This window comes from Ictidomys tridecemlineatus, chromosome 4 (genome assembly GCF_052094955.1).
Source record: "Ictidomys tridecemlineatus isolate mIctTri1 chromosome 4, mIctTri1.hap1, whole genome shotgun sequence".
Classification (NCBI taxonomy): domain Eukaryota; kingdom Metazoa; phylum Chordata; class Mammalia; order Rodentia; family Sciuridae; genus Ictidomys; species Ictidomys tridecemlineatus.
Window position 1 is genome coordinate 101,460,723 of NC_135480.1, and position 16,877 is coordinate 101,477,599.

General features: G+C 49.1%; 1 protein-coding gene across 2 annotated transcripts in view; it reads left to right on the forward strand.

The window, feature by feature from the left end:
* Nucleotides 1–2,427: 2,427 nt before the first annotated feature.
* Nucleotides 2,428–16,877, forward strand: part of Tmprss4 (transmembrane serine protease 4) — a 35,648-nt gene continuing 21,198 nt past the window's right edge. The window contains exon 1 of one of the 2 annotated variants that reach the window (XM_021728532.3): nucleotides 2,428–2,662. In XM_021728532.3, the coding sequence (XP_021584207.2) occupies nucleotides 2,660–2,662 (3 nt within the window). In that variant the 5' untranslated portion in view covers nucleotides 2,428–2,659. Of the gene's footprint in view, nucleotides 2,663–4,410; nucleotides 4,630–16,877 lie in introns of those variants that run through there. The other variant, XM_078047073.1, reaches the window with a different exon arrangement.

The following is a 16,877-nucleotide window of genomic DNA, read 5'->3' on the forward strand; positions in this document are numbered from 1 at the left end:
TTTTAGGTGCCAGACATGTCACAGACATTATCTTATTTAGTTTTGATAACAAACCTTAAGAGGGCAGTGCTATTATTATCCCTTTAGAGATGAGGAAGATGGGGCTCAGGAGGATTAAATAAAACGCCCACACTGGCATAAATAATTAGTGGTTGAGATTAGGACACAGGACTCCAGGTTACCAGAATCCATGCTCTTCACCAAGCTGATCAGGGCTGAGAAGGCCTGAAGTTTACATATTTTAAGGGGCCATTAAAAAAAAAAAAAGGTATACCAAGTACATTTACAAAACATATGACCATGTGAAACGCTGCTGGGACCTTCCCTGGGGCCTTGGAAGGGGACTTCAGTGAGGGGCTCTGAAGCTTGAGCTGCATGACAACTCTGCCCCTGACCTTGACACACTTGCTGGAAACAGAAGAGGAAAAGGAAGAAGAATGAGGAAAATCCCTTAAAAAAGAGAAGAAGAGATAAAAGGGGACTCAAAGGAAGAAGAGGAGGAGGGGAAAACAGGGGGAGAATGTAAGGGTTAGTGAAGAAACAGAAAAAACACGATAGGTTAGGGACAGGTTAGGGACGGAGGCCCCTCTGGAAGAACAGGGTTCCGGCCTGGCTGTGGCTCCTGGCAGCTGGGAGAAGCAGCCTCTGCTCTCTGCAGGCCACAGAGCCTCTACCCACAAACCCCTGGAGCCTCCTCCCGGCTGTGTCCTCTCAACGTGGCCTGCCCAGCCCTTCCCACGTGTTTCTTTCTCTGGCCTTTCCACTAAGAGTTGGGGCCAGAGCTAGAGGGAGGGCTGAGTAATCACCCTCCAGCTAGCCCCGCCCAGCAGCCTCCTGCCCAGGCAGCTCCCTCTTTCCTGCTTCCCCTGAGCACCAGGTGAGGAAATGGAAAGCTGGGCTCTCAGTGCTTATCCTGGCACCTAGAGGAGCCCGGGCAAGGGAGGCCAGGCCTCTCCCCACCCAACTGTGAAGTCTTCCTTAAAAGGGAGGGGCCTGCACAAAGCTTCACAGCCCTGTTCCCTGAAGTCATGTGTTCTGACACCAAAGGTTCTCAACTCTGCCCCAAACTTCCAACTCTACAGGCCACTGCCCTGGGGTGGGGAAGGGCAAGGGGCCACTGGGCTCAAGAGGCCGCCCAGGCCAGCCTCAGTTCAAGCCCAAGGGCACCGGCCCTGATCAGCCAAGATGGGGCCACAGTCAGTTCCATCCATGTGGGATTCTAGGCATCACTGGGGTCTGCCATGGGCCATACCACCCTGGACCACATGCTCAGGGCTTCTAACCCTTGTGTTACATTTAGTCTATTTACATGGCTGGCAGTGGGAAGGGACTCAGGCTTCAGCCCCAACTCTGTCAGAAGACATGGTCCCCTCAACTGTCAAACAGTGCAAAATAACTCTTAATGAGGTGATTGTGAGAATTAAAGAGATGACACATAAAAGCACATTTATCACTGGAAAGGCCAATACAATTTTTGTCTAACTTGGAATCTCAGCTATTCAGGAGGCTGAGGTAGGAGGATCACAAGTTCAAGGCCAGCCTCAACAACTTAGGGAGATCCTTTCTCAAAATGAAAACTAAAAAGAACGGGGGGATATAGCTCAGGGGTAGAGCACCCTTGGGTTCAATCCCCAGGACTAAAGATAGATAGATAGATAGATAGATAGATAGATAGATAGATAGATAGATGGATGAAAAGACTGAGAAATGGAAGATTTGGATTTAATCCAAATCACAAATTAACCTACTGTGTGACTTCAGATAATTGACTTCACTTCCCTGGGATTTAGTTTTATCACTCACAGAATGGAAGAATACAAGTGAACAAACCCCCAAGTCCCTTCAGGCTCTGTGGTTTGTGATTCCAAGGTTTCACCTTGCACATCCCCTGACCATCAGGATGTGGCAGGGTAGCACCAAGAGCGATTTGCAAAAAAAAAAAAAAGTAAATTTAATAAGCAGTGAGGCACTTGCAAAGGACAAGTGCTGCCTATCAGCCCTGGGCCAGCCAGCTTCACTTCTGGGTCATCTTCAAAAGGTAAGAAACCCCCTCCTTTTAAGGAACTTTCGAATCCTGTCGCTGCACACATGGCAACAATCCCATTCTATGGATCAGCAAAATCCATCATCCCAACCCCGGACTCCTCCAACAACTTCCCTCATGCCCAAACGAAAGCACCCACACAGTGAGAAGCCACACAACTGGGAGAGAGAGAATCTTCGTCAACACCCTGCTGGGTGGAACCATTCAGGTGGGAGAAGGCTTTTGTAACATGTTAGGTGTGTCACCTGTTCTGAGGCCGAAGGGCCCTTGAATGACTTCAGGTGTTGTTCCAGCCCCTAAGACGGGTGTCAGGTTACAAGATACATAATCATTCCAGTTTGGCAACTTCACCCGTAGGGTTGTTTTAATCAACCAGCCCCACAGTCCCCAAATCACTCCTGGAGTACGGCAGTAGGAGGTGGCCGGCCAACGCGCTGAGGGGAGAGGATGCTGGCAATAAGGGGCCAAGGCCAGCCCTGCACCGAGGCCTCTGCCAGCCAGTGCTGATCAGGGGCTTCTGACCTGCTGACCAGCCAGGACCGGTTGGAAAGGCTGTTCTCCTGCCCATCGCAGCTCCACGGACCACAGGAAAAACAGGAGGATCACAGAGCCATCATGGTGAGTGTGAGCCCATGAGCCCCTGAGACTGGGGGAGGCCAGTGCTTCCTATAAAGAGCCCTTCAGGCAGCTTGAAGGGTCATCAGCCAAGAATTTTATAACACATTCCAGGTTTAAAAAAAAAGTCACATCTAAATTACCCCCAAACCTAGCACCTTACATGTCTGGTACTCACCTGCCCACCCCTCTGCCCCCATTTCCAACTGTCCTTGGATCAACCCATCAAAGAAGCTGTTGTGCCATCCCGCCCCAGATCCTGCCTGCCAGTTTGTACAGTGTCTCCTGGGCTGACAGCTAGAGGTTAGCATTATTTTTTTTCAAGGCTGGGGAATGCTTTGATGCCACGGTGACCCTCTGCCACTCTCTGGGTTTTCTTTTTAAAGGAAATAATGCAGGCTAGAGTTGTAGCTCAGTGGTAGAGCACTTGCCTCACAAGTGGGAGGCACTGAGTTCGATCCTAGCACCACATAAAAACAAATAAAGGCATTGAGTTCATGTACAACTAAAAAAAAATTTTTTTAAAAAAGAATGCAGAGATGCCCCCAAAACAATCTAGGAAGCTTGGGGAGATCTTCTGCTTATTCTCTCTTGAAATTCTCCTCTCCTTTCCTCCACCGAGTACCTAGAGAATCTTCACTGTCTTGGGGCATACAGAATCAACTCCATTTTTCAAGCACAATGAGGACCAGGAAGGGGAAGAGATAGTATCTGGCCAAGCTGCAATTGCCCAGCAACCAAAATAAGGAAAGAAAAGGGAAAGGAAGGGAAGGGGCTGTCCAAGGGAGAGGGGTGTCACCTGCTGGGCCTTCAAGGGACCTTCTCCTGACTCCCTGCCCAAGCCCTTCCATGACCCGCTAATGAAAAGTCTGGCAAACTGCTAGTTCCTAGCGAGTTTCTAGCTTTCTTAGCAGAAAGAGGGGCTTATCTGCTCGATGCTGGTACAGAGCCCTGCTGTCCCATCTGAGGAGGTTGCCCAGAAGCTCAACCTGAATGCAGAAGCACCATGTCTGGGGAATCAGAGAGAGGAGCAGTTCTGCCTTCTGGTGGCAGCTTCTGCTGCTACTGGGTGGCACTGAGGAAACCTGGGGTACCTCTTGAGAGAGGAGCAGACAAGAGAGTAGTTTCTGGGGCAGGTCACAGGAGAAAGCACTGCAGAATCATCTCCCTTATTAGCTGTGCTGTCTAGAGACTTCAACCTTTCTGAGACTTGTGTTCTCCCCCTGTAAAATGGAAATGATATGATCCATGATCGCCCCAAACATACAGGGGGCGAGTGGAGAGACTGAATAGGCTCGTCTACGTGAAATAGGCTCTGCAAACCAGGGAACCCTACACACATGCATGTCCTGTGACGACAGAGGCATCTATTCCAGGAAATGACAGCTAGTTGCCACATCTAGCCCTGACCCTTTGCCACCCAGGATAGAAGCTGGGTGTTGCTATATGAGAGAAGGAGGGCAGGTGGGCCCTCCTGGGGTCAGAACTGGAGCCCAGAATGCAAGGCAGCAGGATGGCCAGCCCCTCCTGGGTAGGGTAGAGAGATCTTGTGGCCTTGAGCTGCCCACTAACCCACCTGAGCCTAATAACCCTGTTCTTTCCCACTAATGAAGCCAGGATAATCACAGCTCCCAGCACTGGGAGAGGTTGGGGTAACTTGGGGTCAGGCTCAGCCCTCCCTGCCTCCTCCCTTATCCATAGGCCCCTCCCTGGCACAGAGGGTCAGAGTCCTGCGTGGAGTTTCCTCTTACCAACAGCACTGCCTTGGGCCTATTTAATGGGCATGCCCAGAGAGCTGGAGCTGGGGACCAGCCCTGGGCAGAGGTCAGAGTTTGGTATCTGGCCCAAGGGGATGGGTCCCTTCATCTTCACTCTGCCACTGAGGACGGGGAGGAAGTCAGGGACCCATGACTGGCTTTAACTCATCACTGCCCAGGACACCCCAGACACTCCATCAGCCTCAGCTAAAGGTATGAACACCTGGGGCCTAGCTGCTCTGGGGTCCCTCTCCACCCTCCCCACTGCCTCCTTTCCTTGCCGGTCTAGTGCAAAGGGATTTGGCTGGGACTCAAGGGATATGGCAAGATGGCAGGTCAGCCCACTGGCAGTGGGGTCCAGGGAGCCTGTGCAGGGCCCATGCAGACCAAGGCAGAGCCCATAGCCTTGGTGAGCCATCCTGGGCTCTGAGATGGCACCCTGAGAGATGGACAATGAAAGATCCTAGAAAGAGAGAAGAGAGGTTTCCCTCCTGCTTGCTGTCCTGGTCATCTCTCTACCCAGGTGAGGGGGGCCTACTGTCACTGTGACTGGTTCTATTTCACTGGCCATTGGTCAGCTTCTTAATAGGGGCAGGGGACAAGGTCTAGGTCCTACCCTAAAGGTCCTCTAAAAAAAAAAAAAAAAGTGTGACAAGTATATTCCAGAAGTGATCTGGTAGCTGAGAAGGCAGATTCCCTCCAGGGTGGCCAGGAAGTTGTTCAAGAAGACAAAATATTTGCATTGAACCTTTAAAGATGAACCAGCTCCCTCCAGTCAGGCAAAGCAGGAAGGGTGTTTCAGACAGAGGGAACTGCATGCAGCCAGCAAGACACAGTGGCAGTGTGGGGAGACAAGCGGCAGTATGCTGTGGCTGGAAAAAGTGCCTAGGGAATAGAGGGGTCTCTCCCCATGTGGTGGGCACTGGGGCCCCTACGGCAAACTTGGGTTTAGGATCCTCACTGTGCCCTAGAGCTCAGCAGGGCTGGGAGGGGAAGGACCCCAGTAGCTGCTAAACAGAGCCACCTCCAGAACTTGGCCCAGGCAGTTTTCCCCACCCGGCAGGACAACCGATGTCCAGCATTCCTCACCCCTTGCACACAAGGGCAGTGATGTGCCCATCTGCGCCAGGCTCTAGAGATGTACCGGCGGGTGAGAACAAGCAGACTTGGGTCCTTCTCTCAGGGAGCTCCGGGTCTAGGGGGGTGGCAAGTGGGGAGGGACAGACACTAATCACATAATCACACAACCCATGTTTATTCAACAACTGAGATGTGTACTGTGATGCAAGATAAGGAGCTGAGAAACTAAACCAGGGTGCGGCCTCATGGGGACCAGAGAAGGCTGAGAGTAGGAGCTGGGGAAGGGGGAAGGGAGCCATGTGGGAAATGAGGAGGGGCGGGAGAGGAAGCTTCACAGTGGGAAGAGATGAGAAAAATGGACTACAAACAGGGCTCTGGAACTCTGGACAAGCTTCCCAAAGCCCCAGAGCCAACCAGGAGAGCAGGTCTGAAAACCTTCATGGGGCTCAGATTCCCAGGCACCTGTTCTCTTCTTGGTCTTCTGTCTTGCCCAGAGAAAACCAGCCTCAGTGGAACACGGAGTTTCCACTGATTCTCTAAACAGTGATCCCCAACCTATCATGCACTCATCTACCACGTTCTAGAAACCTGTTACCTCCAGACCATGAGCTTCTTGCAGGCAGGATCTATGTCTTTTAGTCCCATGTCTTTAGCACAGATCTGGCTTGGAAGAGTCACTTGGTAAATGTGTGTGAGTGAATGAATGAATGACAAATGACCCAAGACCAAGTCCCCTCAACCAGCTTTTGATCTATAAGATACTGAAAGCAAGCTCACCAAGTCCAATCACAAACACTCCCAGTCCTACCAGAGGTGAAACCAAAGACTTTCCATCCCAGAAAACCAGGGCTGAGGGTTAGGGAGGGACAGGCCTGAGCCTGCCTAGAAACCCCAGTGACAAGGAAAAAGGAGAATTGCACCGAGCCAATGTAGCAATCCCCCTGAGACGTGTCGGACTCTACCTGCCAGTTTACCACTCTGACTAACCATCATGATTGCAGCACAGAAATTGGTAAACGAGGCACAGCTGCAAGACCCCCAGCCCTACACCCAGCTCCTAGAGCAGCTTCCGGCTTCCTAGGGTAACTCGCATGCAGCAAAAATTCACAGGTGGCAGATGAAAGGAACACTCAAGGAAGAGGGTGAGAGATTGACATGGCCTCTGACAGCAGTATCTTTGGTCTCAAAAGTAGCCTGCCACACATTGGTCTAGCTGAGCTTGGCTCGCTGGTGGGGCTGAGATGACTGATGCTTTGGGCACTTCCTGGGGTCTCAATTTCCTCCACTATAAATATGCATGCATGTGTTCATTCATTCATTGAGCATGGGACCCCTGAGCACTTCCTATGGACTAGGGATTGGCAAGACTCTGTGGAAGATTCAAAGATGAGAATGCAAAACGTAGACCCTCAGTTCTGATGCTCTGTAGATGGAACGGGGACAGGTTAAACTGCTTCCCCAACCCCAGAGCAGTTCACTTGTTCACTCACAGATGACAACAAGGATTAAAAGGAGCTGACGTCAGCCCTTACCTTCAGCCCACTCCCACCGTGACAACATGATCATGTCTCCAGTCCCCAGTGAGATGGATCCTGCCAGCTTCTGAGGTAGGAGCCCCTGGTGGTCTCACAGAAAATACTAGCAACAGCAGCAGCAGCTCTTCTCCAACCTAATGCAGCGAGCTCAGGATTTTGTGGTGGGAGAGGCACCTTACATCCAATATCTCCCTTTCAGTGTGACACCAGCTCTCTGGGACATTGAAATCTTCATTCTACAGATGAGGAAATGGAGGCACAAAGTGGCCATGTGACTTGAAAAAGGGTGGTTCTGCCCAGAAGAGACAGAGCTGGGACTCTAAACTTGGGAGTTCTCTCCTCCTTCCCCAGGATGAGGCCCTATAAGACCAGCACCTGGAGTTGCCCAGGAGAAGGCAGACGCAGGTGCCCCACTGTCCCGCCTGGAAGCTGACAAGAGCCTGTGGCACAGTGTGCCCTAAAAGAAAATGGTACAGCTGACGACGGGTACAGCTGACGACGGGACGGAGCAAAGAGGTGGCTTCTGCAAGGAGACTCCATCCCTCACTAACCTCCTAGCAATCTACCATCTTCTCCATCCCTTGCTAATCTACCAGTGATGACAGAAAAAGGTCACAAAGAAGGAAGCAAACACATGGCAAAAGGAAGCCTGTGAGCATAAATAACTTGGACTTTCAAGAAGACTAGAGTTTCCTCCCCAGAGCTGCTCGGGGGGAAAAACCACCAAGTTCCCAGGAGACCACGGAGAAAAGTGGACGGGAATGAGACCTAGGACTAGTTTTATCTGGGGGAGGAGACACGAGAAGTTAGGCTAGCAGCAAGGTCTTCCCAGTCATAGGCCTCAGGGAAGAATCTTAAAGATCCTCCAAGTGATGATTCTGACCTCAGAGGCCACCGCAATCTCACGCAGAACCCCACGTGGAAAACACGCGAGAGGACGAGAGGACGCCTAGGAGAGGCCCCGCCCACTCCGGCCCCGCCTCCCTCCCCTGGGGACCCCCTGGGGCTCCGAGTGATCCCCCAGGGCGCTAGAGCTGGGCCTGCTGCCTTCACCGTCCAGCTTCTCCACCGGCCTTCCTTTTCTAGAAAGCTCTGGTTGTTTTAACAATTTTCTCTTTGCCAAGAGAAAGAGCCTCCTGAAACCCCCTCATTCCCCCCCCCCAGAAACACTTGCGCCTCTTTCTGGAGAGGGTCATCACATCTTCAGGGACCCTGTTGGTCCTGTCCTTCCCTTGCCCTTTGCCCCTTTGCCCTCTCTTTAGAATGTCCACAGAGGTCACATGACATCACTTTGGGTCCCCTAACTGCCCTGATCACTTTCCCTAATACACCTAGTCCATAGCTGTCCCTCCTGCTGTCAGCCCCTTGGCCTATGAAATCCTCAGAATAGCTACCATCAGTCCACGTCCTGTCACATACATGTCAGGCCTCTACTCGGCTCATTCCCATTAATAATGAAAGGCCTTTGGAATATCTACTATATCAAGCACTTACCAAGTTCCATTTCAATATTGTTATTAATTATTAAAAACAATAATAGAATAGCTGCTCCATGGGCAGAAGAACTTTGCCTCCTTTTCACTGCTGTGTCTCCAGCCCCACCAAAAAGTGCCTCACTGAATGAATAAAATACTACTATTATTGTAACTAGCAGTTACTGTACTTGTTCTCTGCACCAGGCAATGTTATATGCTATGCATATTTGGGGCTCATTATTGAATCTATCTCTTTCTCATACACATATAAAATTGAGGCTCTCAGTGGCTAAATAACTTGCCGAAGGCCTCAGGCCTGTGAAGTGGGATTCAGGCCCAGGAGGCAGGATTCCAGGGCCTGTGTGCCATTCCTTGTTAACACCCCGTCTTCTAGCAAATGGCATCCCAGCAAAGAGCAGCTTCACAAAGTGCTCACAGAGTTCCATGAGTGGGCAGTAAAGTGGGAGAGGAACACCAGGTTGGGAAACCGCAAAGTATTAATGCAGAGAAGTCACAGAAGCCCCACTGAAGCACTATTTATAGGATCATGAGTTCAGAGTTCCCAGGAAAGTGAGCGAGGAGTCAGATTTTAGTTATCATCGAAGCACTGAGAACAAAGGAGGCTGCTCGTTCCTGCCCTTGCACAGCCCCAGTGCAGACCCTCCCTGACATCAGCTGCAGTTCTGCTCCCCAGTTTCCAGAGTAATTGGAATGGAGGGGACCAATGTCCACTTACCAAACTCCTCTGTTTCAAGCACCAAACCAGGCCTGCCATAAGACCAGCACCTGGAGATGCCCAGGAGAAGACAGAGTAACCTTTCATTTATCCTCACCAACCACCTGAAATAGATCATATCTTCCCCACTTTACAGATGGAAAACCAGAGACTCAGAACAATTCACCAACTAGCTCTGAGAAGGCTGATATTACTGAGAAGGGGCAGGAAGGAGCAGGCACAGGGGACACCTCACCTTCTGACCAGAGCAACTGAGACCTTCAAACGCAAATGCCAACCAAGAAGAATCATAGACAAGTCTCTGTGAGATTGGGAGAGGACCAGATAAGGTTCCAACAGGCTTGAAAAGGCACACTGGGTGTGCCAGGAGACCAGAGAAGACGGTACAGCTGACAATGGGACAGAGGAAAGAGGACACAGCAGCTCACAGTGAGGTTGGGGTGATGCTGGTTTGGGGGTCAGAGAGCAGGAAGAACTTTCCAGAGTCTCACCCATCATCCAACACTCAAGAAGTCGCATGTATCCCACCTGTGTTGCAAAGAGGGGGAAATGGGTCCAGGAGATGGAAAGCACTTTGCCTTTCCCAGGCTGCTCAGCACACCAGTAGAGGAGTCAAACCTTCTACCACCAAACTCCCTCGTCCCACCCCACCACTTTCCACCTCCTTAAAGTTTAAGGGACAATTCAGGACAGCTAAAAGGAAGTATGATTTTTCAAAAACAGCATAAATTCTGTGGGATTCTTTTATAACCTTCAGACCACATCATGGATGAGAGCTTCTTGGTGCAGGGTAGGAACCCCTCTAAACTTCATGATCCATCAGCCTTTCCCAATGGCAGCCCCCAAGAGCCCTTGTCAGACTAAGTGTGACCTGACCCTTGTTGGCTGTCTTCAGTCCCTTCACCGCTGGCCAGGCTTTGTCTTCAGGTGTCCCGAGGTGGAGCCACCTTCCTTCCCATCAGACCATGCTGGGAAGGGAAGGTGGACTCCGATGGACCCACCACCAAGGAACGGAGGGAAAGCAACAAAGTAGAACAATTGAGAATTCAGAAAGGCAGGAGAAAACTTGGACTGCTTCCCTTGGGAGGGGTGTGCAAGAACTGGTTACCTGCCTGGGGCCAAGCATTCTGCATTCAGTTCCACCCATTGGGCCTGTACTAATGTCCCACTCCTCCCCCTCTCAATGTCTTGCCATGTGACAGTGGGCGGGGGAGCATAACCACTGTGCCTCAGTTTCTCCACTTGTGAAACAGGGATAGTCCCCTTGCCACCCTCTCTCCAGGCCCTATCTGGAGTTAAGAGCTACACCTGAACACAAAGGCTAATTCTTAAATGACAGAGCTGAACAGCAGGCTGGCAGCAGGATAATGACAGGCCACCTGACACCTCTTGTCTGCCCCAGGCCCTGCCCTGGAGCCATTATACGCTGAGATGGGGACTGAGGTGCCCAGCTCAAATTGCCAACAGGTCAGCACCTATATAGCTTAGAACAAGGCAAAATGGTTTCTAATGTAGCAGCTGAGGCTGAGGTTAGACCTGAAGGAGAGTGTGCAGCTCTCAGCACGCCTAGACCCAAGGCAGAGTCCGCGAGGCTGCTTCCCGTGTCTACTTTTCATGACAGCCTGTGGTAGCCTGGGCTGTAGGGGACCTGCTAGAGCTGAGGTCCCAGGTCTGAGGTCACTCGGAAGCCAGCATGAGTGTCACCTCTGAAGCCTTCCCTGCACTCTGGGCTGCTGCATCACAGCTGGGCTTGTCCCGCAAGCCCCCTCCCCTCGTCAGAGTAGCAGCCCTCCCTGCCGCCTTACCTGTCATGGCTGAGGCCCCCCAGAGACAGGATCCTGCTTCCAGCTGGGCAAAGGCATCAAACCGCCCACCCCAGCTGCAGGTGGAGAGGACACAGCAGCTCACCGTGAGGTTGGGGGCATGCTGGTTTGGGGGTCAGAGAGCAGTGCGAGGCTTCCTCACTGAAGCCCCTAGCACCCGACCCAGCCTGGCTGAGCCCTGCTCTTGGAGCTGACTGCGAGCGGCCTCTGGTCTCCTGGCACACCCAGTCAATACTCCCACCCCTCCCTCGGGCCTTCCCCCCCTTGTTACTGGCCTCAGCAACTTCACTGCCACCTGCCAGAGCCCCAAAGGATCTACTTATCCCATCACCTAGCAACAGCAACATCTCTGACTCTAGGTTTTCCCTCTGAAATCATGGAAGCCAGGGCCTTGGCACCCATGGGAGTCTGAAGCTGCCACAGGCCAGCCTGGGGTATATAAAGTCCAGCTCTCCATGCTCCTGCTAGTCTGTCTTCACCCACACCTCAGCCATTCCAGCTCTGCCCCTGCTGACTTCTTTCCAGAGAAAGGCAACGGAAAGTCAGCATTGCAGAAGGAAGACAGAAATAAGGCCCTGGGGGACAGGCTGCTTGCCAAGGAAGGCAGACAAAGGAGCTGGCCCCGCTTCTGTTCCTTTGGCCTCCCTCACCATTATTACCCTGGTGCCACACTGGCTTCTCTGTGAGGTTATACACTTTTTCATCACCTCTGGAAGAAAGTTCCCAATTACCTGACATACCCTGAGGTTCAGAGAGGTTGAAAGGTGTGCTGAAGGCCACACAGCAAGTCAGAAGAGGGGGTGAGAAGAGAACTCACATTCCCCAGGCTGGTTCTTTGTAGCTTCTCTGCAGCACTTAATCGCCACCACACACACACACACACACACACACACACACACACACACACACACATACAAAAGAGTTACCTGATGTCTGAGCTCATCATTTCTGAGTTGGAAGGAAAGTAGAACCCTGTCGCCATTGGATCTGAGTTAAGCCCAGAAGTTTCCCCAAGATCTAAAACATAATGGGGTGGGGAAGGAGCAGCAGAGGTGAAAGGTGCAAGCCTAGGGGAGATGGAAGAAGGGGTGCTCGTATCAATAAATCCCCTTCTGGGTGTCCAGACCTACTCTAGGCTGTTTTGTCGATATGTTCTTGGAGGGACATCTCTTGTCTTCCCCTAACCCAGGAACCAAGCAGAGATCACCGTGCCTTCCAACTAAGGAAGGGCTGGGAGATGCAGGGGGGCAATCTCTGCATGTCGATTGCAGCAAGACAACACCGAAGGGCAGTAGAGAATCAAGAGAACCCAGCACCAGCCAATGACCCTTGCCCAGATGGGTTCCTCAGGGAAATGGAAACAGTTTCCTGGGTCCAGAAGCCCAGCAGGAGGCTGGGTCTTTCATGCACTTTCTCTGAAGCCATAGCAGCCACCTCAGGTACATGAGCCTCGGTTTCTTCTTCTGTTAAATGGGGATAATTTCTCTAGGTTGTTCCAAGGATTAAATCAGATAGCATTTATGGGGGAAAAAAAGGATATTGTAAGCTATATAACAATACCTAACTGCAGTAGATAATTGTTCTGCCTCCACAGTTAGGTCCTAGATTAATGTCTTTCTTCTGCCAATGACTAATCAAGAAGCAGAGAAGGAAGATTCTGAGCTCATCGGGTGATGGCAGGTGTTCTCAACCATCAAACACCCGCCTAGTCCCATCTCCACCTCACCCTCCACCTTTTCTGGCTTGGATCTTCCTGGGCCCTCAGGGCCTGAGCATTCCTGCAGTGCTCCACACAGCAGGGGCTGGATTCCCAGCTGATCCCCAGGTTAGACACAGGCTAGAGGAGGCCCATGAGTCAGGGCCCTGCAGTAGACTGAATCAATATCGGACAGGTCTGGCCCAGACAGCATCTTACACAGAAGGGGAATTCTGCCAAGGTTGCTTGGTCTGGGCTGGGGCAGTTGTGAGCTGGAGCTGAGTTCAAGTTAAAGATAAACTAAGATGTTTCCAGCAAAGCAAAGGTGCACAGTTGGTCTAGGCAAGACACATCCCTGTCCGGCCTCAGGTGGAGTTGTCTGGAATGGTCTCTAGAGACCTTTTCAGCTTTGCATCCCTGACATGGTGGCAGGGACCCACCAGAGTGATGGAAGGTGCCTGGATTTCCATATCTCATCTTGTTCCCACGTGTCTCAGCTGCATTCTCTCCTTTCCTAGGCTCAGGATTGATTCTAGGCTAAAAGAAATGGGGCTAGCTGTGAGTTCCTGTTTCTGTCCTGTTCTGGAATTCTCTAACATAGACAGTCCCCCATCACTGCTCGCAGGCCTGAATGCTCCTACCTCCCCGGCGATTAGCCCTGGTATCCTTGGCCTTCAGCAGCTCCCTTTCCCATCATCTCTGATCTCTCTGCATCAGAGATGTTTGTCCAAGAGCTTCAAGAAAAGCCAAAGAATGAGTCACTAAATGGAAAGATTCAGGCTGCACTTGAGACAGGGGAAAGCACTGTGAGGACAAGCGTTTGACCTCCCCTGACCACTCAGCACAGGCAGGGGGTGACTTTTTACTTTCCCTTTGAATCTTGGGTGCATAGCATTGCCAAGATCACCACCTTCAATTCATGACATTTCTCACTCCTGACCCACGCACTCTGTTTTCACTATTAACCTACTTGCGTATTGCTGATTTAACAATGTAGTTAGCCTCCATAAACCCACCAGCCCCAACAAAGGCCAGGACTTAGACAATGACTTTCATTCGGTCCTGGAATCCCTCCTCCCCGTTCCTTGGTACATGCATCCCCTCCTGAAGTAGTAGTAGGTCTCTCTTGCATATTAATTCAAATACTGAATGTACATTTTTATTTTTTTAGATATACATGACAATAGAGTGTATTTTGGCATTATTATACATAAATGAAGTATAATTTATTCTAATTAAGATCCCCATTTTTGTGATTATACATGAGGTGGACATTTCCATATATGAACACAGGAAAGTAATGTCCAATTCATTCTACTGTCTTTCCTATTCCAATCCTCCTTCCCTTCCCTTCATTCCCCTTTATCTAATCCAATGAATTTCTGTTCTTCCCTCCCTGCTTATTATGTGTTAGCATCTGCATATCAGAGAGAATATTCTGATTTTTTGGTTTGGGAGGATTGGCTTATTTCACTTAGCATGACAGTCTCCGGTTCCATCCATTCACTGGCAAAAGTCGTAAAGTCATTATTTTTTATGGTTGAGAAATATTCCATTGTGCATATGTACCACAATTTCTTTATCCATTTATCTGTTGAAAGGCTTCAAGGTTGGTTCTATAGTTTAGCTCTTGTGAATTGAGCTGCTATAAACATTGATGTGGCTGTGTCACTGTAGTATGCTGATTTTAAATCCTTTGGGTATACGCAGAGGAGAGGGATAGCTGGATCAAATGGTGGTTCCATCCAAGTTTTCTGCAGAATCTCCATACTGCTTTTCCATAGTGGTTGCACCAATTTGAAGTCCCCTAGCAATGTTTGAGTGTACCTTTCCCCCCCACATCCTCACCAACATTTATAGTTACTTGTAATCTTGGTAATTGCCATTCTGACCAGAGTGAAATAGAATCTCAGTGTAGTTTTAATTTGCATTTCTCTAATTGTTAGAGATATTGAAAATTTTTTCATATATTTGTGGGCCATTCATATTTCTTCTTCTCTGAAGTGCCTATTTGTTTCCTTTGCCCATTTCTTGATTGGGTTATTTTTTTATGGTGTTAAGTTTTTTTATTTCTTTAGGAGATTTATGCTCTAGCTGAGGTGCAGGTGGCAAAGATTTTCTCCCATTCTATAGGCTGTCTCTCCACATTCTTGATTATTTCCTTTGCTGTGAAGAAGCTTTTTAGTTTGATACCATCCATTTATTTATTTATTTATTTTTAAATTTTTTTATTGGTTGTTCACAACATTACAAAGCTCTTGACATATCATATTTCATACATTAGATTGAAGTGGGTTATGAACTCCCAATTTTACCCCAAATGCAGATTGCAGAATCACGTCGGTTACACATCCACAATTTTACATAATGCCCAATTAGTAATTGTTGTATTCTGCTACCTTTCCTATCCCCTACTATCCCCCCTCCCCTCCCCTCCCATCTTCTCTCTCTACCCCATCTACTGTAATTCATTACTCTCCTTGTTTATTTTCCCATTCCCCTCACAACCTCTTATATGTAATTTTGTATAGCAATGAGGGTCTCCCTTCATTTCCATGCAATTTCCCTTTACTCTTCCTTTCCCTCCCATCTCATGACTCTGTTTAATATTAGTCTTTTCTTCCTGCTCTTCCTCCTTGCTCTGTTCATAGTTGCTCTCATTATATCAAAGAAGTCATTTGGTATTTGTTTTTTAGGGATTGACTAGCTTCACTAAGCATAATCTGAATGGATAAAAAAAAATGTGGCATCTATACACAATGGAGTGCTATGCAGCAATAAAAAATGACAAAATCATAGAATTTGCAGGGAAATGGATGGCACTAGAGCAGATTTTGCTTAGTGATACCATCCATTTATTGATTCTTGATTTTACTTCTTGCACTTTAAGAGTCTTGTTAGGAAGTCAGTTCCTAAGCTGACATGATGGAGAGCCAGACCAGGGTCTCTGGTCTAATGCCTTGTTCCTTGATCTACTTTGAGTTGGGTTTTGTGCAGGGCAAGAGATAGGAGTTAAATTTCATTTTCTACATATGGATTTCTAGTTGTCCCAGCACCATTTGTTGAAGAGGCTATCTTTTCTTGAAAGTATATTTGAATGTACATCTTTGATATACAAGGCAGGAACTTTGCTAGACCCACTCTGCCAAGGTATTCATCATCCCAAATCCCACTTTCATCAATACCTTGCTTCTTTATGAAAGAGATTCTGGGCTATCTGTAATCTTTGGGGGCTTATTTTTCCCCTCAGTGTTAAATTGCTAAGCCATCTATACTATTTTATGTCACTGTTGTTCATTTCTTTTGACTAACACATAATATTTTAGTGTGCAATTATACCACAGTTGGTTTCTTGAAGGCTGGTCTGAGTCTGAATCATAAAATTGAGATAGGTTCATGAATTTTCTCATCCAACAAATATTTAGTCAACACTCACTATATGCTGTGCCTTGCAGGAGACATTGAGGATGTCATGATTAACAAGACATTAATAGTCCCTGTCATTCCAGTGTACAGTTTGGATTTGTTTCACTTTTTTTTCTTTCTCTATTGTTTGCAAATGGATGTGGAATGTTTCCTGTTCTTGTGGTTGTACATGATGTGGACATGTATTCATATATGAACACAGGAAAGTAATGTCTTCAGTGGACAACAGCTGGAAACATTAGCCACTGTTGGGGACTGGGTCACTTGAGCTCTCGGTAAAGAGCAAAGGCCCAGGGAGGTGCAGATGGTAAGCTTTCTGTTCCCTCTGTGTTTCAGCTTCTAGCACAATTTCTGGTCCATCAAAGGGTACAGCAGATGTTCACTGAATTAACAATAAAGAAAAAAAGACTTGTACTACCTACCTCAAGTAATCCAGGCATGTATGCCCAGGTGACTCAGTGGAAAAGAAGATATGATAGGGAAGGACCCACTAGACAGATGCTCTTAGTATCCTACCAACCAGTCCCCCTCTGGCCTTCGACATCTAAGCAGACATCCTTACCCAAGGGCATCCAGTGCATTGGCAATGCCCGTTGTCTTTATCTCTCAAACACGTGTGGAGTCTTTCTACCCCTAGCCTCCTCCTCTCTCCTGACCTCACCTCCCTCTCCATCCATGCCAAACTCTCTC